Raw genomic sequence first — 24,213 nt, forward strand, 5'->3', positions numbered from 1 at the left:
GCTGTGCAGTCACATCTGGAATCCTCAAACCTGATAAATCCCTCCGGACGTCGTCTGCACAGCAGCATCGGCGCTTCGCCTCGGCTGAGAAACTACATTCCTTCAAAGGTCCTAAACAGACTCTGGATGGACGTCGGTAGCAAAGTAGGGCAACTCAAGATCAATCCCAGCATATCTACATACATTTGTTTGAGTATATAATAAATTATGCAGGTTCATCTTACTACTATTGAAAATGGAGTCATGTTACATTTCAAGTGTTTTATTCCTGTTTATTTAACTGATTATGTCTAACAGCTCAATAAATCACAAATTTAATTACCTATGATGTTAGATAAAAGGTATTTTTTGCACATAGATATCCCGAATACCCCAGAAACATCAAACAGTATTTGCTTTTGGTGTAATTCAAATGTTTTATTCAACACACGGTTTACAAACGGAGAGGAACACGACTAAAACAATCTTGGTACACAACTTTAATATTCTCGCTGATCACCTCACGGTGACACTGGCACACATGGCACCCTCATTAAACTGACATTTCAAATAACATTTAAAGAGTCACACAGTACATCAGTGAATTTGTGTCCAATTTGGTCCTAATGAACAACACCAGAAAGTACGCAGAAAATCCAGCGTCTGAGTCCGTTCTCAGTTAGTGTCGCAAAGCGTCATCTAAAAAGCGCTAACTGTTCTTATAAATACCTCACATGGTCACAGTCTTGTTCTGACTCAAGCTATTTTACAAAAAGCTTCACAAATCTATATTTATCAAAGCACATTTTTCACTATAACTACAGCCAACATTGTACCGATAGGAGTTTCTCTGGTCTCCAATATTAACCAGATTTAGGTGACCGATCTTTTCGAGCTGTTGCAAGAAAATTCTTCTTCCCAGAAGCCATTAGTCAGATTTGGGCTTTTATGATATGCATTTATGGTTATGTTGTGTTTTTGAGTGTCTTTTGTGTGTGTTTTCGTGGGTTTACCCTTCTTGTAAAGCACTTTGTGATACATGTCTGTGAAAACGTGCTACGGAAATAACCTTTTACTTACTATACTTTACAGATTTCATTTTTGATTGTAATTTTTATGTCCTCCACAGGCAGATCTGTGTGCTGACGTGTGTCATCTCGTTAGATCACGCTCTAACAGCTGACTTCATAGACGTCCATGTCTGTCTTGCTTGTGATTTCGGGACACGAGTGGCACGCGGGGCAGACCGTTTGCTCCTGGCGGGACGGGCAGGTCGGGCATCTTGGCCGCTTGAAGCTGAACAGCAGCGCCGTGCCTCCCAGGACCTGCAAACAAGAACCCAGCCACCCAAAGTAGAGCGACCCAGCTGCGTTCAGGCTCAGCTGGGGGAACTTGGGGTTGTTGAGTCCTTGACTGGGATCCACCCCGAGTCGTCTGAGGTTGTGGGTGTACACCCCGAGTCCGGTCAGGCTCAGAAGGCCGGCGGTCACCACGAGGAGTCCACCTGAAGCGGCCACCCTCCTCAGAGGTAGGTCTGTCCAGCACCGGACCCCGATGCAAGCCAGAACAATGCCGATGCCGCACAGGAAGAGGGACGTGAGCACCAGGCCTTGCACCAGCCGAACCCGAGCGTCTCTTTGATACGGACCAGCCACGGGCCAGCACTGCTTCAGCTCCGGCTGCTCCACCTGCAGGCAGCTCTCCCACAGGCCGTCAGAGCGCAGCAGGAGCAGGGCCTCCACCGTCCCGGACCTGACGCCCAGCCCTTGGCCCTTCGCTCCGGATCGGAGAAGAGATCCCGTCCCTCCGATGTTCAGACGAGCCTGACCCTCCCGCCACTGAGGCGTGATGGCCGCGGTGAAGACCAGGACAAGCCCCAAAGGTGAAAAAACGATCCCCATCACCATGGAGGCTGGAGTTTGCATCATTTGTGCTAAAACGGATTTTCTCTGAAAAGTCTCGAGACGCGTAACTAACGAAGAAGTAGAGATTAAAGCAACACTGAACGTGCATGGAGAGTTTCCCCCAAAACCCAGAAAGCAGATGATCTGGCCGTCAACTCGGAGGGAAGCAGCTTGCTCGGCACGACTCCAGCAGAAATATGCGGATCCACGCTGGAAGAGAAAAACAGTCCAGTCATGATGATAAATCTACAGTTTAAACCAAACGTTTACATACACTGCATAAAAAATACCACAGTGTTTTGTAATTTTCTGACATAAAATCAAACCAAACTGTTTCCTGTTTTTTTGGGGGTCAGTTAGGAATGTGTTGTTTCATCCCTCCGACCCTGGAACGAAAAGACAGCCATGTTGCATTCTTAACATCTCTAATGAATTAATCAATGTCTTGATGATTATCTGATGGTTGACTGAATTTTGCATTGCAAAAAAAAAAATTAGGGTTGTTTTCAGAAGCCTCTGTCGCCCTCATAAAACCAGCGCAGATCGGTTTGATGCACACCTGAACCCGGTCGATTCAACCGAGTCACAAACAGCGAGATTCGATCTGACAGCCACAGGAGGCAGGAAAATAAATCATGCCGTTCACCGAGAAAGAGAAAGACTCAGGCTACCAAAGGAAAAAGGAATGAATGAAAGAAAGCAGGAGAAGAGAAAATCGAGGCGGAGGAAGCTGTTACTAACTAACAGGAAAACTGAGCCAGCGCACCAGCCTGAACTAAAACAGCTGTTGTATGAGAATAAAGGCAGCCTGAACATACATTAATTACTATAATAAACTCAGCAGCAACAAACTTACTGCAGACAGACATTTGACATTTGCATATCACGGATATCATCGTAAATCCGTGACGTGCAAATGTTTTGGCAACACTTTATTGAAATTTGAGCTCTTGTCCTTTGATCAATCGTAAACCAGTGTATTCTCAGAATTGTAAACATGCCACTGTCACCATGCTACCTAAAAAAGTAACCGAAACACACCTTAAAAACTGTCGCGTTAATGCCAAAAAAAAATCTGACATTACTTTACAGAGGGCTCAAATGAATTCGGTGAAGCAGAGGAGGTAAATATTCCACCTTTCAGGCTGTAGCGCTGACTGAACAAGGCAGAGTCTAATGATCAGTTGTTGGTGCATTTGAATGAGTCTTAATTATCTATGAGGATCATTCAATCTTGAAAAAGAGCTGCAGTGCGATCATTGCATAATTACCTGCTTTAATGCAATAACAACAAAGGAATCTTAGGGAGTGGCGTGTCTCAGACGGCGCCCAGCCCAAATGGGCTGAGTCAAATATTATCGCAGTAAGACAGTAACTCTTGTACGCTTGTACGCTTGTAGGCATATCCTTAAAATGTTTCGCTGTTTGCAGCAGCACTGCAAATCGGTAATTTACCAGCTCTGGCAAAGCAGTAGCAGTGGATCCCTCATCATCAGAGGTTTTTTTTAAACATCTGTAGGCCAACAGGGGCTTTTTTTAAAAAGAAAAGTGCATTAATATAGATGTGAGAGAAGTTAAATTCATTTAGGCAGTCATTTTAACATATTTTCAGTTATTTTAAATTTATTTTCTACAAATAAGAATAAAGATGAGTAAAGACTATTAGGGTTTTTCCTAATATAGAGATTAAATTCAGAGCTTAAGCTACTTTGCAACAGGTCTCGCCTTTGCTAAGGGCTGTTTGACACACTGCAAAGCTTTAACTTCCTGGTTGGAGGTGTTTTGGTAGTTCTTCACAAAGTTCTTTCATCATTCAATCTAGCATGAGCAGTGCACCGGTCCATAATGCAGTAAAACCCTCCCATACCATGATGCTGCCACTCCCGTACTTTATGGTTGTAATGATGTAATGCATGATTTCCCCTTTTTCCTCCAAATGTAACCATGTTCCCTGTGGCCAAACTCACTTCGCCTTTGATTTGATCAGGTTTCGGGACGGCTCTTCACAAAGTGAAGTGAGCCATACGTAAAGATGGATGTCTTTACGTATAAACACATCCATCCATTTCCCAACACGCTTATGCTGGTGCCTATCTCCATGTCAATGGGTGAGAGGTGGGGTTCACCCTGGACAAGTAGCCAGTCTATCGCAGGGCAACACAGAGACAAACAACCATTCTCACACATAAGGAGAATCTAGAGAGGCCAATTAACCTAACAGTCATGTTTTTGGACTGTGGGAGGAAGCCGTAGTACCCAGAGAGAACCCACGCATGCACAGGGAGAACCTGCAAACTCCATGCAGAAAGAGTTGAACCCAGGATCTTCTTGCTGCAAGGCAACAGTGCTATCCACTGCGGCACTGTGAAAGCCAGGTATAAATCATTATATACATGTACACGTGTTTTGGCATCGAGAATTCATCACGGCGATGACCCTGAAGCTGTTTCCCGGCACTTCCAGTGTTGCTGCTTCACCTTCAGGCATCTGGAAATTGCCCTCCAGGGTGAATCTGAATTGTGAAGGTCAAAGTGTCCTCCCTGATATCTTTGCCGACTTGTTTTGTTTCCCTCCGCATGCAACACACAAGGAAGTAGTGCGTTTAAAATAAATCCACCTCCCATTAACTTAAGTGCTGTGGGATCACCTACCACAGACTTAACACGCCCAAGACATCGTCATCTGGACTTTCCACTATCACTTAAAGGCGCTGTGATCTCTGTCTATGTAAACTTATCATCTGTATATCATCTGTTTAATAGAAATAGAAATAAAAGTAAAGCAGGAAAAGTTCAGTTTGATTTAATGTTAGAAAGGTGAGAAAAAAATGTTTTCGTAGAGTTGATGTAAATGTTTGTAATGTGTGTTTTTAATAAACCAGTTCGTAATAAATTCAAACATGAACAGCACAACGTTTAGAAAAAGAAAAAGCTGGTCTCAAACCTCTTCATGGAAACTCTGCCCTCATTTAGCTGCAGACTCTTCATCCTAAGTGTCTGGGCAGGAGACAAAACGTTGGGTTAGATAAAGAAAGCCAGAAAACCAGAACTGGAGACACAGCAGAGGTCCGAAGAGGAGCAAAAACAGGCAAAACGACGGCTGGCTTCACCGCTCCTGATTTGGACAGAAGAGGGAAAAAAAGGTCGATGCCTGAATCTGTTGCTAGGAAACAATAACCTGGCCAGCCTCAGTGTGACGGCTGTGTACGCGGAGCTGTATTAATGAGACGACCTTGCTGCATCCCTCTCTGCCTGCGCGGCTGTGCGTGCAAACGCAGCGACCTGCTCCTGTTTCTGCGCGCGTGCACCGGAGTGAGCTGTTCTCCAAAAGTCTGAGGACTGGAAGCCAGGCGTGACCTCGCAGGACATCTGTTGGTTTGGCAATCAAGTCAGGCCTCAGCTGGAGTTCACCTCCAGACAGGACAACCTGGCGCTGCAGACACAGCCGACGTGGTTATTTCTTTTTTTACGTCAAGCAAATGCCGTCATCAGAGATGTTAAGACAACGGGAAGGAGCACATTGGCTCACAATTAGTTTGTTGTGACGCCTCGAGTCAACTTTGCCCAGTGGATTTGAAAAATTATTTCACAGTAAAGTGAGCGTCGCAGACAGGAAAATACGTCGCTCGGAGCATAATATAAACCCTTTCACCACTGTTTAATCGCTGACATGCAGTTTAAGATTCATCATATTGTGGTTACGCAGGCCGCGCAGTCCTGTTCGAAAACACGTCAGCGTAACAATAGCAGTAACGAATTATGAGCCACAACGTCAGCTGCCCAAACATCTGCTTACAGCAGGGGTGTCAAACATACGGCCCGCGGGCCGGATCCGGCCCGCCGAACAATTTAGTCCGGCCCTGTGGCTAAATGCATTATCATTATAATTTTTTATTTTTTTTTTCCCAGTGTCCTGTCTGGCAATGTGGCAATAAGATGCCACAAAGAGCTCATCAGATTTGACTTTCACAAGTGGACCAGATAAAAGGAAGAGAATGATAAAACAATTATTGAAAAAAACATGTACTTCGTTTAATTGAAAATATGCAGTTCCTATATTGTCCACGAGGGGCGCTGTGGTTTAATTAGCAGATTAAGATTCAGGTGTGGAAAAATTCAAATCATTTCTTAATTTTTATCTGTTTGATGTATTTTGTCATGCAGGACAGTGTTTTTAAGTTCCAAAAAATGTGAATAAATGTTTTTCAACATTGTATAATCACTGTGAACAGTTCTTATGCATAATGCACAAGTAAATGTTTAACTGAGTAAAAGTATTGTTGAAATTGCACATACTTTTCTTAAAAACGCTGAGGTTATTCATAATATATTGTGTAAAAGTTCATTTATTCATTTACTATAAAAATCAATAACAAGTCCACTTTTATTAGTTCTGCTTAATCTTGCAATGAGTTTACTCGTGTGGCCCTCTTGAGATCAGATTAAGCTGTATGCGGCCCCTCAACCAAAATGAGTTTGACACCCCTGGCTTACAGGGTCTTTGCAACAATCCTCAGATGTTTTCATATCATCACCACAAACCTCAGATTTATTGTGATTGGCCAACACTAAGTGCACTCAGAAGTCTCCTAATTAACCAACAAAATCCAAAGTAGGGGAGAGACTTTAGGCAGGATTGTGGTATAAAAAAAATAACTCAAGCTTTGAACCTTTTTTGTTCTGTTCAATACGTCTGAAAACGGAAACGGTATGGACCAACTGCAAACCCAGCATTAATCAAAGAAGCAGCATAGATGCTCTGGTGGAGCTACACCGATCTGTGGATCAGGTGAGAGGATTTACTGACAACTATTAGATGTGAACGCCACAAATATAGAGAGTCCAGATCAGATCACGTTTCATTTTATTTTGGTCAGATGAGACCAAAATAAAATGAAACGTGGTGGTGGTGACAGGATCGTGTTGAGGGGGATGCCTTTCTTCAGCAGGGACAGGGAAACTGTTTAGAGTCGAGGGAGAAGATGGTTGGAGCCTCACCTCCCAGCAGGACAACGTCTTTAATTATAGCCAGAGCTACAAGGGAATGGTTTTAGACCAAAGCGGTATTCATGTGTTACAATGGCCTAGTCAAAGTCCAGACCTAAACACAAATTACAATAGGTAGCGAGAATGAAGAAAAAAAGATGTTTCCAGATGCTCCCAAACAAATCTCACTGATCTGGAGCTATTTGCCAAAAACAGTGGGGACAAATGGCCTATTCTACATGTTTGGGTTTGGGTAGAAGTGTGGAGTTTGTGGTTACAAGGAGACAAGACGTGGTAAGTACTGTAAATTAGAAATATGATTTTATAACCTACATCTTAAACTGACCTGAAGAGCTGATCGAATAAGAATGTAGGTGCGCTGTGAAGTTCTGACAATGTTCAGCAGTATCGCACTTTTCATATTTGTCGGCACAACAGTGCAAAGATTATTCAATTGTTTTCCCATTAAATATTTCTTTCTTTAATATGCAGGGATTGTGACTTTTTTTTCTGGCGCAGGCTGTGGTGTTTATCAGGAGACCGCATCAAGAGTTCAGTGTTGAAATTTTCCATTACCACACACGTCTGCATGTTGAGGAAGTGGAAATACCCACGCCAGCTCGACTGGAGGAGATGGAGCCTGGAATCATCCGATATTCACGTGTTTATTATTTATCAGAGACGGCACACTGGAAAACGTTGCTCTTGAAAATGAAACAGCAGATGTGATGAGGGATGGCTTAAGAAGTCTGACAGAACTGTTTGTTTTAGTCGACCGGGACAAAAATGGCAACAGTCACAAGCAAGTGCGCTGTCATAAGACCCGGAGAATAATAAAGAAAATAATAAAAACATGTTTTTTTTTATGTTTGCTTTTTCATTTTTGCAGAGGAGAAATGTTCCAGCTCAGAGTGAAACAATTTATCTTTATCTCCTCTCATCGTTTACCAGCATGAAATCCTCACAAGATCTTTAGTTTGACCTTAATTCTAAGCAAAGCATTGCTTTTCACCAGAGAGAATGAACTGGGAAAATTGTCTTTCAGACTTTCCATTTCTCACCCAGAGAATTATCAATCGAAGTTGACAGCTAAATATCTAGTTATAATCTACTCAAGTGATCTCATATAGGCTAAAGACCTTAAAGGTGCTCCTTCTGGAGTGGAAGGACTTTTTTTCGTTTTTTTGGGATGTCGTCTACTAGCTCTAGACACGGTTTATGCAGCACGAGTCCTGGAAAAGGCTGGAAGTATTGCATTCATGCAAATGGCACAGCTGTTTACATTGTTCTGTAAATCAACTGCAGATTTTACTTGAACATCTTATTTATCTAAACATGCCTTGTTATCTATTATAATTGCAAAGCATCTTTCCCCCTTCTGATGAGTCGCTCTCTTCTGTTTGACGCCTTAACTTTTTACTTTTTTCATAATGTGTTTTTTGTATTTTTGAGGTTCGTTATGAATGCTCATGCTTCGTTTTCCCATGAGTGTCTTTGATTTGTGTCCGTGTGTTACATGTGCAGTCTGAGCCGCTGTCTCACAAAACATTCATTTCAGATTCTTAAAATCTTTTAAGAAAACAGCTGAGCCACAGTGAAGCCTTCAGGGGCTGATATTGGTTGGAAAGCGTGAGCGATACGGCTGTAACAATGGGCCGTCGTATCTACTATATTTTATATTAAATTGAGTCTAAAACTAGATCAACAACATTTATCTGCAGCTCAATGATATACAAGGAAAATCCTTTTTTTTCCAGAATGAAAATGCAATATTTTTTTTCTGGCCTGAGATTGATTTGCTTTGTGGAGGCTGTTGTGCCATGAATTAACAACCTGCACACCGAAGGCTCACCCGTATGTTTTTATTTTCATTTTTGTGTGCAACATCTACAAACCCCCACTGTGTGGAAGAGTGGCTAGTAGTCTTAACCTAATTCTGTAATTACCAGCGAGCAAAATTACTTATAAGACATGCCTAAAAATAGGTGGTTGTAGACGTAATATTGACATTGAATGTGCCAGTAGCGTACAGAAATCACTATTAATAAGTTTTCATAAAGAACGCTTACTTTTATTATGTTTAATGCTAATCCTATGTGTTTTTTGTACAGACCTGTGGCTGACAGAACCACTGCTGACGATGTGAACACTCCCCCCCCCCCCTCTCCCCCACCGTAATGAGAGGCTAAGGTGACGTCTGGCCAAAACGAGGCACTCGTTTAAGCTTTATTCCTATTTATTCTGTTAGCGTGAAGACGGCGAATCAAAGCTGCTTGTAAACATCTTTTAGTCCTCTAAACCTTCAGGTTATTTTAGAGATTAGGAGTCAGAATTTCTAAGCTTCAATTCTTTAGATTCTTTAGATTTAGATAATAGTCTCCAATGAATTCTTTAGATTCACTAGAGACTATTAAACCTTTTCAAACATCTTAGACTGTTATTAGTTTAGTATTTTGGATATTCATTTTCTCATGCATTAAAACTATAATTTTCCGCCTTATGTTATTAGTTTGCAGCCTGTGTTGGACAGGCGACCTGTCTGTGCTTTACAGCGGCTCCCTCCCAATGACTGCTGGATATGCAAGGACAAGCGGACCAGAAAATGGACAGATGGTGGTTTGTAGAGCAGAATTATCATCAGCATCTTTGCTTTGGTCTTTCTCCATGTTTTTCTTTTTATCTGATTAAATCATTAAGTAGATCTTAATGGGTTAAAAAGCTAAACGAAGAGTTGATTGTGCTAATTGGCAGTTTCAATTTCTTATTACCTTTCAATTTTGATTTAGCCGTAATTATTTTAGCCGTTCATCCCAAATCAATCTTAATCCTCAGATATACAAAAAAAAACGGCCTGATTCCTACAGAAATCTAGTGACAGAGATTGGAAATAGATCGGTCAATCATTATTATTGTTATTATTATAAAACTGATTGGTTGCATGCTTTACTGTAGTGTGGCGTGGCATGGCAACGCTACAGTGTTTGTACTATCACAGGGTTCTTCAGAATAATTTCCATCAAGTATCCGCATGCACACACTGAGGTTCTCATCACAATGTTTTATTGCTTCCTTATTGCTTTTTAATGTCATTATTTTTGTTGCCCTCACTGCAGTTGTGTGCATAGCCTCGTGCATGCATACCTGCAGCAGTGTGTCATGCTTACTCTTTCCTGTTTTGCAGGTACAGCTTCAGTGAGCCGACATGGTGGCAAAGACAAAAGATGACAGACACGAGGCTCTAATTCACCTGCATCAAAATACTTTTTGTTTTTTCTCTAAATAGAGCTCCGCTGATAACATCAGATAGAGCAAAGTTTGAGCTTTTTCATTCTCAGGCTTCTCAGAAATCCAGTTGCCCGGTCTGTTGCTGCACCTGCCTGGAAAATGCTGCAACTTTGCAGGATTCCAAGGTTCCAGTTCGCTTCAACGTGGAAACAACTATAGGACAGATCTCCATAGAAACTGGTGATGAAATGAAAATCACATGAACCAGCCATCGGCTTTGTCTGAAAACAGCCATGCTTAGAGTACTTTACAGACATGATCATCCAAATGCAGCCAGGGGAGTCACTCACTTACCATTCAGGAGAGGTTTTGTGCATCTCACTGCGGACTGCAGGCTGCACTGCTGCTCCGGTCTGAATCGCTAACATGCCTCTCTCTTTGGCAACAGATGGTGCAGCCACCGTCTGGTTATCCCCGACGTCCCTTCTTTCCAGTCTACCTCCACAGTTTCAGTTGTGCCTCTTTCCTGGTTTCCTTTAGCCGTTATGTCTTCTGTCCTTGTGTGTGTGTCCCCCTTTATCCCTTCTCCCTCCCTGTCTGACTGCTCTTCTGCCTCTCCCTCTCTCCCTCTCTTTCTCTCTGTGCCCCTCTCTCTTTCGGTAGCTGGAGGGATGTCTGTGTTGCATGCAGGGTACAGACACTCTTACCATTACATTTTAGCTTCTCTGAGCAGAGGTGAACGGGCTCTGATTCAAGCTCCCAAAACCTCTGAACACCTCAGGATTTTTACAGAGGCGCGCATTTCATCACCAGTTGCTTGTCAAGGTATTCATCCCTCATTAACCTCCTCATAAAGATCTGAAAAGTGTGTCACGCACATGTGATCGTCTCTCTTTACACTGATGGAGCTAAATAAAACCCACAGCCGGTAGTGTCCTCATTGAATCCACCTGTGTGGGACTTCATCTCATTTCAAATATAGACGCACTGTGATTTACTTGGGAGGGCTGCAGCAGACAGATCAGGGAAGTCCAAACCAGTGTTAGGTATCAGGTATCATCAAGCATCACTTTATTGTGTCCACTTGGTGGGACAAGAAAACGTTACCCGTGCACACAGAGACGATCACATGATGAATTTAGCAGCTATAAAATCAGCAAACATCCATGTACAATTATCAATTAAAACAGGCTGGACAACAAATCAAAGCTGATAACATTTCAAATGTATCTGAATGATGGCCTGGCCCTGTAAAAAGACTAATAATAATAATAATAATAATAGTTTGTAAATAATAAAAAATAAATAAAATAAAATCACAAAAAAACAGTTTTTCCTATCTGTTTGTTCTTGATTCAGGACGTCTGAGTCTCCTCCCCGATGGTAGCGGCTCGAATTCACTATGAAGTGGTTGATTTGAAGAATGAATGATGTGTTCTGCCTTTTTTTTTTAAGTTTCTTCTAAATTTGGTGATCTCAATCCTATAATTTTGCCAGCAATTTTTCACAATTTGCTTCATCCCGTTCCCGTTTCCAGCTGATAGACTGCCAAACCAGGTGACAAAAGCAAAAATGAGGAGAGATTTAATCAGAGAGTTACAGAAAATGGTCATCAATGGTCATAAAACGATATCCCAAAACTTGAACCTTATGAGAGAGAACAGTCAGACTCACCATCCCAAAACGGAAACAGTATGGCGCAACTCCAGTCCTCCCATCAAATGGTCGAAGGCAAGAGGAGCACAAATCACAGAGGACCGTGGTGAATCTAGACAAGCTGCAGAGATAAGATTTATCTTAAAGGATGCTTCTTTTAAGAATGGTAATGACAAAAAAAGCTGTTGCTAAAAGAAAGATCAATTGTTACATTTGCAGTTTGTCAAAAAATATATGAAATGCAACTTTTTAAGCTAACATGCAAAGAATTTTGTGAAGGAATACTTTCAGCGCTAAACCTCAATGATGAGACATCGGTAGCATTGTCGTGCTGTGAAATGTTTCTTTTCAGCTGGAATGGAGAAGCTGGTCAGAGATGATGGGAAGATGGATAAATGATAAATGCACCAGAATAAGACCTGCTGAAGGCTGCAGAAGACTTATGACTAAACACACAGACAGGGCTCCAGTGGAGGGGCTTCAGATAGACCGGCCAAAGAATAAATAGACCTAAAACCAGATGAGAATATGTTGCAAGACTTGAAGATTTGCGGTATAGGTTATACTATCAAATCAGTCTGAATGAACTTTGGTTATTTTGCAAAGCAACAATGGACTAGCTAATTCTAGCAAAAGGTGGTTCTATAAAGTCAACTCAGGTGGCAAAGTAGAAATAAATGCCACACTTCAGATTAGTTGCAAAAATGATTGGAAAATGATGCATTATTTTCCTTCCACTTCAAAGCTATGCATCACTTTCTGTTTGTCTAAGACTGTAATACATAAAATCCCAATAGTGCGGGTATTGCTTTTTCAAGGCACTGAAGAAGAGATGCACTTTAATACTTGGCCCTATTCTAAAACATAAATCATCATGCAAATTCGCTGAAAATTAGTAGACTCCACTCTTTTGCAGATGGGTTTCGTGCTTTCATGTGTAGCTTCAGTGTTTCCAATAGGCACTCAACCTCCAAAGACAATTAAATAAAACAAGCACCTTTGGCTTTGTTTGCTCTTTAATTGGCATATTGGTGGGAAGATGTGAACGGACACTTCTAAAGGAAAATAACTCAGACAAAACATAACATTTTTTTTTTAGATTTTCTTTATTTTCTTTTAAAAAAGGAGGAAATATGTATCAAATATGACTGCTTAGCCATGTTGCTATAATGAAATAATGGAAAGATACATGGATGCTTTGAAATGATGTGTTACGTTAGAGAAATATAACAAATTTTTACCCCCCTTACACACCCAAACATGACTTGAAAGTCTTCTCTTTAGCCTGAAGGTTTTCGGGGGGGTTTGACTCTTTCCATGAGGTCATACAATAAAGTCGGGAAATGTCCAAAGCTTTTGGGCTACAAAACAATTGGCCAATACTAAAAAACTTGTGGTTTTTCTTTTTTTTCGGTGGAAATGTCTGACTTTAGGTTCCGACTACTATCTGACGTTTTAGCAATTTTTTTTTTAGTTGGGAAACTAACAGGAATAAACTTGACCACAAATAAAAAAAAAAAGTGAGAAAATGTTCCCCCTGGACAGGCAGAAGAAATGATGGGTAGACTGAAAGCAGCTAAATGTACATTGTTTAAAAAATGTTTGTTTTTAAAAAAAAAGAAAAGAAAATTCCTGAGCACAAGTAATGTTGAGAGCTCTGAAAATGAAAATTGAAATTCAAAGCAAATCATGTCAAGCTCATAAAAACACTGTAATATTAAAATCTATTTACATCTATGTACATGCAAGTCATAAATGTTTTACATTAAAATATTAAACTCAAATAAACAAACCGCAAGAACTGGGCAGACCGGGATTTTTTTTTTGTTTTTTTTTTTTAAATTCAAGAAATGGTTCAACATTTTCATCCAAAGTCTGAAAATCTGGAGGATCCATTTAGTCTAGTTCCAGTTCTTGGCTTTTGGCAGTCCACAGCTCTGATACGGCAGTGCTTCAAAGGTGACTTCACATGGCAGCCGCGTCTCCCCATCCTCCGGGGAATCTCATACTTCAACCAGAGTGACTTGGAGGTGACCGTCTGCCATCTCGGCCATCTCGATGAGGAAAGCTGACTGGTTGCTGTAGTGTTCGATGATGTTGTCGTCCATGTTCACCAATATTCTGCAGGATAAAGGAGAGCGGGAAAAAAAAGTGTTACTTCAGGGATTTACTGAGAGCTGCACCTGTAGTTAACAAAAAAAAGTGCTAATCTTTATACAGTAGTTTAAATGTGATATTATTTTTTTGGGGCTGAAACACAAGCTGGATTGTATAACATTTTCCCCCCGGTGTTAGTTCTGGGTAATAAATTAGGCCTCTGTCTAGCTTTAAGTGTTCAATGCTTTAATGCTTGAGCTGCCCTGCGGCTCACGCGCTCCTCGCCTGAAGGGACCGTGCTGATTGAAGGTAGCAGCGGAGGAAGGGAGGGAGCTGCAGGGAGAATGTAACCCAACCTGTTAGCTCGGCTGCTTCCCCCGCCGATGGCTGCCGGCGAGCAGCAGGAAAATCACCCAAAGGTGTTCCAGCTCTTCTGAGCGGGTCACAAAGGGAAGGCCTTCGCGTGTGCCCGTGAGTCCGGGAAGAAAACAGCCCAGACTCGGGTAGGCTTAACCTGAAGGACGGCATTTGGCTTATAGCTGGAAGCCCTGAGGCGTTTGAAGGATCGCTTCAAATGCAACTTCCTGATGTTCCAATGAGATACGCTTGTGAAAACATCAATAACTTAAACAACTGCTGGTGACTCATCTGCAGTACCTGTGAAATCTCTTTATGCACCGAGGGTTTTTTTTGTGTGGAAGAGCTGCAATTAAGACATTCCAGGGTGCAAGGCCAAACCAAACCTACCTACCCGGTCTGTCGACATAAGCTCGCTTCTAGGAAGACGAGATTAAAGCCGTGAACTGTGCCCTGAGTATATAACATCCATGTCAGCTGCTTTAAAGTCACAGACTCACCCTCGCTTGCATTTTTTGCAGATTCTCCCAATGGTGTCTCTTTGCAAGCCGTACTTTTCTGAAATCTGAGAAGAGAAAGGCAGAGAGACGAAAGTGAGCGCGATCTGTCGCTCAGAGAAAGACAATACACATGTGAAAATTACAGAAAAGGATATAAAAAAAAACCCGGAGCGTGTTGCGTGGTGATTGACTAGCATCTTCATTTGATACTTACAGCTTCTTGCAGGCCTGACAGCGTCGGTGAGTTCAGCATGAGCGCGTCGAACACCTCCTCAGCACCAGTCCTCACGTACAGCAGAACTAAGAAAGCGAGAGAAAAACACGTTCAGCACCAAAGAAAGAGTAAAACAAAAAATAAAAAATTTTAATTTGCTCTTTAATGTACGGTAGGCATGGGCCGGCCACGTGAACCAAGGTCTCCCAAAGTTTAGAACGGTTAAAAAGTGGATTTTCCCACTGATTCAGTCCTATAGCAGGAAATATAGGAAATCTTTTGACCAATCTGTATAATCTGATTGAATTTGACTTTGGAAAGTGCCTTGAGATGACATGTATCATGAACTGGTGTTATATAAATAAAACTGAATTTAATTTAATTGAAAATGGAATGCTGCCCCTCCCACACCTGTTGCTGCACACTGACAGTCAGCCAGCTGAAAGAAGCACACTACACTTTTCCTTAGCTTTCACCAAAGAAAAGCACGGACAGCTGTGGTGTAAAAAAGAGCATGAAGGGTAACTTATTAAGGCTTTAAAACTGAGGTTAGCAACCTATAACCAATCAGATAATTTGATTCTGGATACAACCTTGCTTATCTATGCTTACAACATGTTTATCAATGATATACTGCTCTTGTTTTAAATCAAGTGGAAGCTGATTTCAGCTAATTAAAGTACCGCTGATTCTGTTTAGCCACATTTCTCTTTTAGATGGAGTCACTAACGTAGCTGCTGCTGCCATCAACTCTATTCATCTTCTGCTCGCTCATCCTGAGAGGGTTTATCATTTTACTGGAGAGTTTGTTCCTTTTCTCTGCAGCCAGGTTTCTTTAAAGGGAGCACGTTTTGTACACTAGCATTATGAACTGACTACCTTTACCTCTAAATAGGTTTGTAATTAAACATGTGTTTGGATGTGAAGCTGGATTGTCTTGGTCTAATCGAATCACGTGTCTGGATGTGATTTGGATCAGTTTGTCTTTAAAGGTGTCAGCACATTGTATTTTTTGTGAATCCGCGCTATATTGATAATCTAAATTGAACAGAATAAGCTGTAACACAGCAGTGCCCCTCCCCGACACGTTGCTGCTCCCTGCTCAATAGTTTCCACGACAGATCCCCCTGTTTATTCTTCTGTTTGGAGGAAGGAGACACCTTCCAGAGCCAAATCTCCAACATATATAAGCTCCTTATTTCCACGCGTCATTACTGTAATCGATTATTTGACCGTTATTATTTGGTTTTCTGTGTTTTTGTTACCCAGTGTCTCATGGATATTGCCTCACGCTAGTTTACTACCACTGAAAAAAAATTAAAATGCTTTGAGTTATAATAAAAGCAAAATCTGTGTAATTCCATGTATAAAGATCAAATCAACAATAAACCCTTATAAAATTTGTGTTTAATTGATCTAGCAATGGCAGAAATAAACATATTTTGCTATTTTTGATAAAATGGGATTAGGTCAATTTAACATTTCTGCATAAACACCATTATTTTTCCTTGGGTCGTCGCACTGACAGCCTCAGTACATGCCTACTTCAGGACTTTTTAAAGGTCTACCTCTTTGCGGGTCTTCTTTGCGTGGCTGTTTGGTGGGAGGAGAGCTGCTCTGCTCTCTGTCTGGATACAACCTCTTCAGACAACTCCTGCCAACACAAAAAACCAACACTGACTTCAGGCAAGAGCGGCCAACCGCTGTAGAAGTGACAGACGCTCGTGGGCTACTGTTTTATCACGGCGACGTATTTTTTTTCTTCTTGTGCTTACCTTTCAATGTCTTCCATAGGAGCGGCCTGGTGAGACAATGAAGAAGAGAGGAGAGCAGAGATCTGATTAGATACAGCTCAGCTGATAAACACATTGCCTAATGTCCTTCTTGTAGAAAAAACAAAACAAAACAGGAATGTTATCATTGCTTGAAGCGTTTATTTCCCATGACCTCTAGCAGAGGCGCTCTGACGCGGACGCCGATGAGGACGGGCAGATAGCACCATCATGGCCCTAATCGCACTATTCGATCAGCCGTTCAGTTCCTCTGATTCACGTTAATTATTCTAAATCCAAATCTGCTGCATTTAACATGCATCTGGTATCCCAATAGCCTGACATTTACTTGCTTCTCAATGAACCGTCCAACCCGTGTCCCTGCAAACATCAGCCTGTGGGAAAGCCGGCCTGCCTGAACAGCTCTCTGTTGTTGCAGCTCTGTCGAGTGAGGGACGTCTGAAAAGGATGAGGGCGGCGTGCCGCGCACCGACCTGGAGATGTTGCTGCGCGCGCCCCCATGGGCCCCCCAACACCACGTGTTCAGCCGCAGATGCTCGGTGCTTTTTGCCTGGTTTCGCCTCCAATTAGCCTATCATCCCATCTGAAGCCTGTGTTTAACTTCACTTTCGCTGGCGGTGTTACCACCACCTGCCGCCCCCCAGTTTCCCAAGCATCCCCCCCACACCCCTCCCTCCCTTTGCATACTTTCCCACAGTCTGTTCCTGCTTTGCTCGTGCCTGTCCCATCACCTGCAGGGTTGTGCATGCAGACAAGAGAGGTTATTAACGAGGGGCTTACCATGCGCTGTAAGCCTGTGAGGTGTGTGTTTGGGATGAAGAGGACTGGCTGAGTGACGAGGTCGTCCAGGGTTTTGAAGAAGGTGCACTCAGAGCCCATGGAGCTGCTAACCACAGATTTGGCTGCAAACCAAGCAAGGAGTTTAACAGAGTGAGATTATACGTCTGGAATAGTGTAAAAAATGACAATTTTCTTTTTAAAATGTACTCACTGTGTGCATCGTTGGTGTTCTTTCCCCTCCTCTTGGACCTCTTCTTCTCCTCGTCGCGCATCTTCCTCTCCGCACCCTGCAGACACACAAACAGGAGGTTACAACAATGGCACAGGTCCACAAATACCGGTTTTACATCGCTTGTGGAAAACGGCGAACGAGTGCGAGCGGATCACCTTATCGCAGAAGATCTTGACCTGGCAGGCGGCTCGGTGTATGAGCTGGTTGTTTCCCGAGCTGAAGTCGTAGGTGTCGATCTGCAGGTTCAGAGGCAGGCCTTTCACTCCCTTCTGAGAGGAGAAGTCTGTGCTCAGGGAGTTTATTCCAATGTAAATCTGAGGGGAAAAGGTTAAAAATTGTTTAATTTTATTCATTTTTAACACATCTAAATATCATTGAGAATGTAAAAGCAAGACAAACTAAATTGGAAAGCGAGAGTTGTCTTTTTTTCTCCTAAGGGGGCCTTCAGTTGGGTTCACCTGCAGCACTCCTTCCCTTTTATCTAGTTTTCTTATCTGCTCTTAACACTTGTCCCCAATTGCAGCAGGTTTGGTGGCCCCACCTAAACACCTCAGGGCCACGCAGAGCAGCGCGGCTGCCGTGGATGTGTGGGTGACAAACGTATTAAATGGAAAATGCATTTTCTGCATTCCTGCTCTGCCTCCTCAGACACTCCTCTTTTTTTTTTTTTTTACTGCCAGCGTTTCCCTCGCTCTGGGGCTCGACGCGTCGCCAAACGCATCTCACGACATCAGGGAACTGATCTGTTGCACCGGCACAGGAGAAATGTCCGTGCGTATTTACCTTCGCCTCCTCACTGGGGTTCCACACGAAGGAGAAAGCGTTGAAGGCCACCTCCTCTACGTTGCTGATGCCGCTGAACACCTCTTTGTAGTCGGCTGTGTGAAGGCAAAGCACACGATCATCAGACTAAAACTGTCGGAAAGTGTTTCAGTTAGAGAATAGTGATGTCTCTAATTTAATCATGTAATATTTTTGAAATTATCCATGCATGTTTTGATAACTGGATGCTGAAACAGCAAAGGAAAAAGGAAAAGTGGCTGATTTGCTATTTTTTTAAGTATAATAGACTGATAGAGTTGCCATTCAAATATTTATTTTGAGTCAAAAATAGATCAGCCAGCAAAGAAAAAATGGAAAACTAGCCCAATTTGACAAATTCCAGGAAGCATTTAGTGCAAACAGCGCCTCCTATAGGTCACATTGCATTTTAGCATTTCTCTTAGATGGCTGTTTTTTTTTTAACATGAAGAAAAGGCCAACTTTTTGACCCGGAATATTCAACATGATGGACAGATTGATATTCTGTCTACTACAACCAACAGCAAACGATGACTTTTCCTTTTGTTTTTTTTGTTTTTTTGTTTTCTATCGCTGTCATTTTTCTTTTGATGAGAATAATCCAGAAAGCCAAACATGCACAGACTGATCGATCTGGGCCATTGTGGCGTGTGAAAAACATACCGATGTCAAGAACCCTCTGCTTGACAGTTGGCTGGCGCGCGTGCCAGTGATTCCAGAAGCGGAGCTGCATTTCTGGGGTTTTGTCATTCTCAAACACAGCCATCACCACCGTCTGGAGAGGAGAAAACACGAGACGGGGGAAAAGGTCAGTCACAGGTTCAGCGCTCTGGCAGTGAGCAACATCTTCTAAAATGACCATCTCTGTTTTTTCAAACGAACAATATGCTTCATTCGCGACGGGAAATCCTTCTTTTCTCCTCCGATTTGAGTGACAAAGGAAAGAGCAGCGAGAGCACCACACCTTCTCCCCTCCTTGTTCTGTCTTTTTATTAACACAACCAAGGTGAGCCGTCCTCCACTCTAGCCCCATTTATCTGCCATAGAAACAAATTGTACGGCACAAGCCCTGTCCGCAGGCTGTCAGCAGGGCATTAGTCACCTTAAGGAGCTGGCTTCCAGGGAGGGACAAACATTTGGGAACGGCCGGCTTGATGACACAGAAATAACAAACAAAAAAAAAAAAGCTCCACAAACAAAAACCAAAAACCCCTCAGGAAAAAAAATAAAATCATCCTATTTCCTGATGTCTTTATGTGAAACCGAACACAACTTTTTAAAGCCATGCCTCACCTTGACTTTGGTGGCTGTGAGGCAGGCGCTGCTGTCGACTCCGTGCAGGGTGATGGGGTAGAACTGGCTTTTGTTCAGGTACACCATCGGCAACTCGCTGGACTTGTGCAGGGACGCAGCCGGAGATCCGAGGGTGAACTGGAAGTCGCTCCTGGGCCTCTCTGGAGAGGAGCTGGCGTACGAGGCTGAGTAGACGGGGCTGGAGTGGGCCTCAGGAAACGGATCGCTGTAGGGAAGATTCTGAATTGCACACGGGCGACATTTGTTAATAAAAGGGAGCAGAAAAGGGCGTCTTTTCTGCTCAGGCTTTCCTAAACTTACCTCGGCGCTGGGGTCGGAGAAGGCGCTGGTGTCTGGCCACTTCTGCATCAGGTCGAAGATGTTGCTGAGCTCCTGCTTGTCGTACGTGTCTGCGACGACGGTGTGCAGGGGGGCGTAGGTGTCCGTGGAGCCGGGAGCGGAGACCGGCAGGGAGGAGATCTGCTTCAGGCCCAAAATCTCCTGAGGATGGGAGGTGGGAACGAGCTCGGAGAGGATCTTCATGACCGGGTCGTTGGCGTTGGTCAGAGTCCTGCATCGTCACAAAAAAGCAAAAGTTGAACAAAGAATGCAGCGACTACAATGATGTACCTAAACATATATATTCACACACTTAATACCAGAAAAATAATAATAATAATATTTTTTTTCACCAGTATCTTTGAGATTCATAAACTTATTATTGCACTAATCTCTTTTTACCACAGAATAATCTACTCCAGGTTAGACCAGGATTGAAGGAGTTGGACTACAGATGATCAAACATACTTCTGATTCCTATAGAATCCATTTAAACAGCCCTTAATTTTAGCACAAATGAACACTAGCGCTATTAGCCGCCCACGGTCCGTGTGTTATTTTACTTTAATTTGCGGTGTGCAGTTCAACTTAACTGGACCTAAATAGGGCGCAGCTGACAGGATATTTGCCGCCCCTCTGTTGGGACGATGCCCTGAGAGGAGAGCCACGTCTCATTTAACAAAAGCCACCACTGAAAGCGAGTGAAGTCGATGATGAGCGCAGCATTAGTTGTGTTTTAGTTGTGTTTTAATTGTGCTTTAGTGAAAACGGCCACAGCAGAAAGCTGGCTGCAGGACGGCAGGCTTCGGGTCTGAGAGGGAACTGTTTGTTTCTCAGTCCTGGCCTTCTCTCTCTGTGTTTGCGTTTCCTGAATGAAAATGTGTGAGGGGAGAACGCTTTTCTCAGCCGCCAAGGAGGAATAAGGAGGAACAACAACAGAAAGGCAGACGATGATGGAGAATGGAAGGGGTAGGGACACTGAGGATTACCCACTCATGAGTTGGTGACCTCCCAAAGCCCTGCCACTTTCCTTATGAATTATGACTGTCATATGAACTGAGAAGAAATGGATTAAGCTCCTGATCGTGACATGAAACACATCTGTGTCTGATGTTTTTTTTTCCACTACCTTGATGTTCATCTAAATGATTTATAAGCAATATAAAACATTCACAATGAATTTCAGGGGAAATTGTGAATTTTGTAAAACTAGTCAGCTCACCTCTCGGTCGGCTTGCAGATGTTGTTGCGGTTGAACGCAGAAACTTTCTGGTCCTTCTGGTTCTGGAAAAGAATCCCATTTAAAAGTTGAATAAAAGCGTGAAAACAAACGAGCAAACAGTGCATTAGACGTGCAAAGGGGAGACAATTTACCCTGCACTGCTCTTGAAGCATTGTTAGGGCCGTCATGGTCTCCCCGGGGTTGAGTCTAACTTTGGAGGGGTTCGGCTCAGCCATCGGGGCTTCCAGGTAGGGCCAGGAGTCCATGACGTAGTTTGCGCAATGGTTATAGCTGAAGTTCTCGCTCTGAAAGACCAGTCCCAGAGTCCTGCAGCAGGAACAGAAGAGTTTGGATTAATTAATTAGGAAAAACAGATTAAAATGACACATATTCGTCTTGGTGCAGGAGGGTTTGACAGAGCAGGAGTGGGCTGGAGACTAGGTGCAGCGGTTCCTGAGCCTTGGGGCACTGTACATACTTGCCCTGTAGCATGGAGGGTTTCGATTGCAAAACCGCTGAGCAGAAGAGGCCTCGGGATCAGCAGATTAACATGCACGCACGTACGTACGTACGGAGGTGTAGCATTTTGTGGTTTCAAGCATGAACAGGATAGAAACCGCACGCTTAAACCCAAAATAAACCCTCTTATTTGCACAAATCTCACCGAATACTGCACATTTTATTTTCTGCTTTTCCTTCGCAAACAGAAACCAGCATCTGCCGCTGAGGGCGAGCTCTGCCTTTCCATTCCAGTTGTGAAATGACTACAGCCTGGGATTGTGGGGATATGATTTGTTTGAAAAGACTCACAGCGACATTGGATTGTAAACACACAGCCTGCCAGGATAAGCCCCCCCCCCACCCCCCCCGCCCACCCTCCCCTTTAACTGTGAGTCTGGAGCCACTAATGAACAAACAGCCGCAGTTTAGCCTGAATAAACAGTTAATAAAATGTGCTGACAGACACACAAGAGCACAGCTACTCACAGCCACATCTGAACCACAGGCGCAGCGAGAAACTCAATTATTTCTCACACATTTTTATTTATTTTTTTAAATGGGGAATACTGTGACTCCAAGCTAAATTCCAAGCATGTAAGCCGTGCGTTTTAACTTGTTTAGACACCAAAATGCATGAGGAAATGTCTGCCCTTCTTGTGCTAAAAAAAACAAACTCCTACACCTGCTCAGAGATGCACCTGACCCCAATCCTCCCCAACCTGCAGCTTCAAAACACGTTATCGGTTGAACAGATATAAAAAACACAACCACAGAATTATTTTGAATTTCAGGAGATAAGGTGGGCTCGTGTCTAATGTTTCATCATCATGTAACTCAATGCACCGTCCGCGGTCACTGCGCTCCGACACCTCCGGAGGAGATTCTCATTTCCCACCATCCCTTTGTGCTCCGCGGCCCCCAAGGTTGGCTCCAACACAAGCTGAAACAGACCCGCTCCATCCTCTGATCCAGAAGTGTGTGTCAGCCTGAGCCATTTTAATACAACCGTCCGTATCAATTTCCCCGTAGAAATCCCTGTTAAAAAGCAGGGCTTTTCACATGGGATCCCATTGCAAAAATAATAATAAAAAAAAGGTCTGGGCTGGGATTTTATCTCCCAGATGTGAATCATCCTCGAGTCATTTTACAGTGCGGTGAATTTTTAAAAAGCTATACTTTTTTAAAAATTCACATTTTCAGACAAACTAATGGATAAAAATAACAACTTACTCAGTCTCTTTGGTCATCTCTCCTGTACCAATTAGGCTTGAACAGGCTCCTTTAGGTGTTTGTTGTATATGTGAGCTCTTCCCTCCGTGTCAGTGTAGCAGAGAAGATTAGACACGCAGATGAGTCAGCTGAAGTGATTCCCTCTGAACAAGGCCCAGATTTATTTCATGCCAGAACACAGTCTGCTTCTCTCATCTGATTGGCTGAGCTCTGCGACAGGTGTCTGATAGGACAGGTGGAGGGGGGGCCTACATGCTTGCACATGAGTGTTCGGCAGGCAGGTCATTTTGCATGACAATCCCAGGCAGGAGGGACTTGCATCTCATTAACTGTATCAGGAGAGCAGAGTGAGATTGGGAATCTCAGGTGTGAAAAGTTTGTCAATGACTCTGAGAGGAGGCAACAAAAGGAGGGAGACCAGCTTTAGCATGTCAATAGTTGGTCAGTATCATTTTTCGCTTCTCCCCTTTTGTAATATTCAGGTTTTGGTTTCTTTAGTTTTGAGAGGATCTGGAACTTGGGAAGGTAAAAAATTCGGATGCTTTTCTTTAAAAAAGTTAACTTAAAGTTCCTCTCTAAACAATCCTGACTGAGTTTAAGTTAATGAAACAAAAAATGAAAATACACGAAGATAAAAAAAGTCCATTACTTATTTGAAATTAAACCCACAGTTGATTGTTCAAAATAATCCCCTTTATGAGATTATGACCAGGGGTCACCCACATAGGGCCCGCAGACACCGAGTGGCCCCTGAGGACCACATGTGGTTGTTCTAAACAAAGCACAATCCACCAGTGAGCTGCATCTAAAACTTTATTTTATTCTGTAACTCTTCCTGTTAATTCACACTTGCATTTATACAGATTTAAAAATGACAATATCTGTAACAAAGCATGAAAAGTGTGTTTATTTTACATAAAGTTAAGGTGAACTCTGATTCTTCTAGTTCTAAGGTCAGTGCTGGTAGCCCTTTGTGTGACACAACACAGATGAAGTAGCTCTCAGTTTTAAACAGGTTGGTCACACCTGGTTTAGACCATAAATGTAGAGCATGAGATACCTCAGTTTATCCATAGGTAGAGATTTTAATGCTGTAAATTATTCC

General features: G+C 42.9%; 2 protein-coding genes across 3 annotated transcripts; both read right to left on the reverse strand.

Moving 5' to 3' along the window:
* Nucleotides 1–391: 391 nt before the first annotated feature.
* Nucleotides 392–10,673, reverse strand: si:dkey-221l4.11 (claudin-23). 2 transcript variants are annotated; one of them, XM_021317482.2, is made up of 3 exons: nt 10,448–10,673; nt 4,827–4,879; nt 392–2,093 (listed from the first exon to the last, which is right to left on the reverse strand). In XM_021317482.2, the coding sequence occupies exon 3, from the start codon at nt 1,905–1,907 to the stop codon at nt 1,152–1,154; it is 756 nt and encodes a 251-aa protein (XP_021173157.2). In that variant the 5' UTR covers nt 1,908–2,093; nt 4,827–4,879; nt 10,448–10,673; the 3' UTR covers nt 392–1,151. The 2 variants fall into 2 exon arrangements, with proteins under 2 accessions (XP_021173157.2, XP_035988625.1); XM_036132732.1 differs by lacking the exon at nt 4,827–4,879.
* A 2,479-nt stretch (nt 10,674–13,152) lies between these two features.
* Nucleotides 13,153–23,264, reverse strand: LOC105927697 (grainyhead-like transcription factor 3). Its single transcript, XM_021317475.2, has 15 exons — nt 23,109–23,264; nt 21,530–21,704; nt 21,378–21,439; nt 20,138–20,387; nt 19,817–20,056; nt 19,187–19,298; nt 18,506–18,600; nt 17,878–18,036; nt 17,702–17,777; nt 17,491–17,612; nt 16,693–16,718; nt 16,486–16,571; nt 14,918–15,003; nt 14,704–14,768; nt 13,153–13,870 (listed from the first exon to the last, which is right to left on the reverse strand). The coding sequence occupies exons 1-15, from the start codon at nt 23,123–23,125 to the stop codon at nt 13,753–13,755; spliced, it is 1,689 nt and encodes a 562-aa protein (XP_021173150.2). The 5' UTR covers nt 23,126–23,264; the 3' UTR covers nt 13,153–13,752.
* Nucleotides 23,265–24,213: the final 949 nt, after the last annotated feature.

This window comes from Fundulus heteroclitus, unplaced genomic scaffold, assembly GCF_011125445.2.
Source record: "Fundulus heteroclitus isolate FHET01 unplaced genomic scaffold, MU-UCD_Fhet_4.1 scaffold_530, whole genome shotgun sequence".
Taxonomy (NCBI): Eukaryota; Metazoa; Chordata; class Actinopteri; order Cyprinodontiformes; family Fundulidae; genus Fundulus; species Fundulus heteroclitus.

What these genes read in the sequence shown, in the direction of transcription:
- LOC105927697 (XM_021317475.2), bottom strand. An exon ending in TGCTTCAAGAGCAGTGCAGG is followed by an intron (nt 21,440 to 21,529) that starts GTAAATTGTCTC and finishes ATTCTTTTCCAG; the next exon opens with AACCAGAAGGACCAGAAAGT. An exon ending in TGTCAGGCCTGCAAGAAGCT is followed by an intron (nt 14,769 to 14,917) that starts GTAAGTATCAAA and finishes TTCTCTTCTCAG; the next exon opens with ATTTCAGAAAAGTACGGCTT.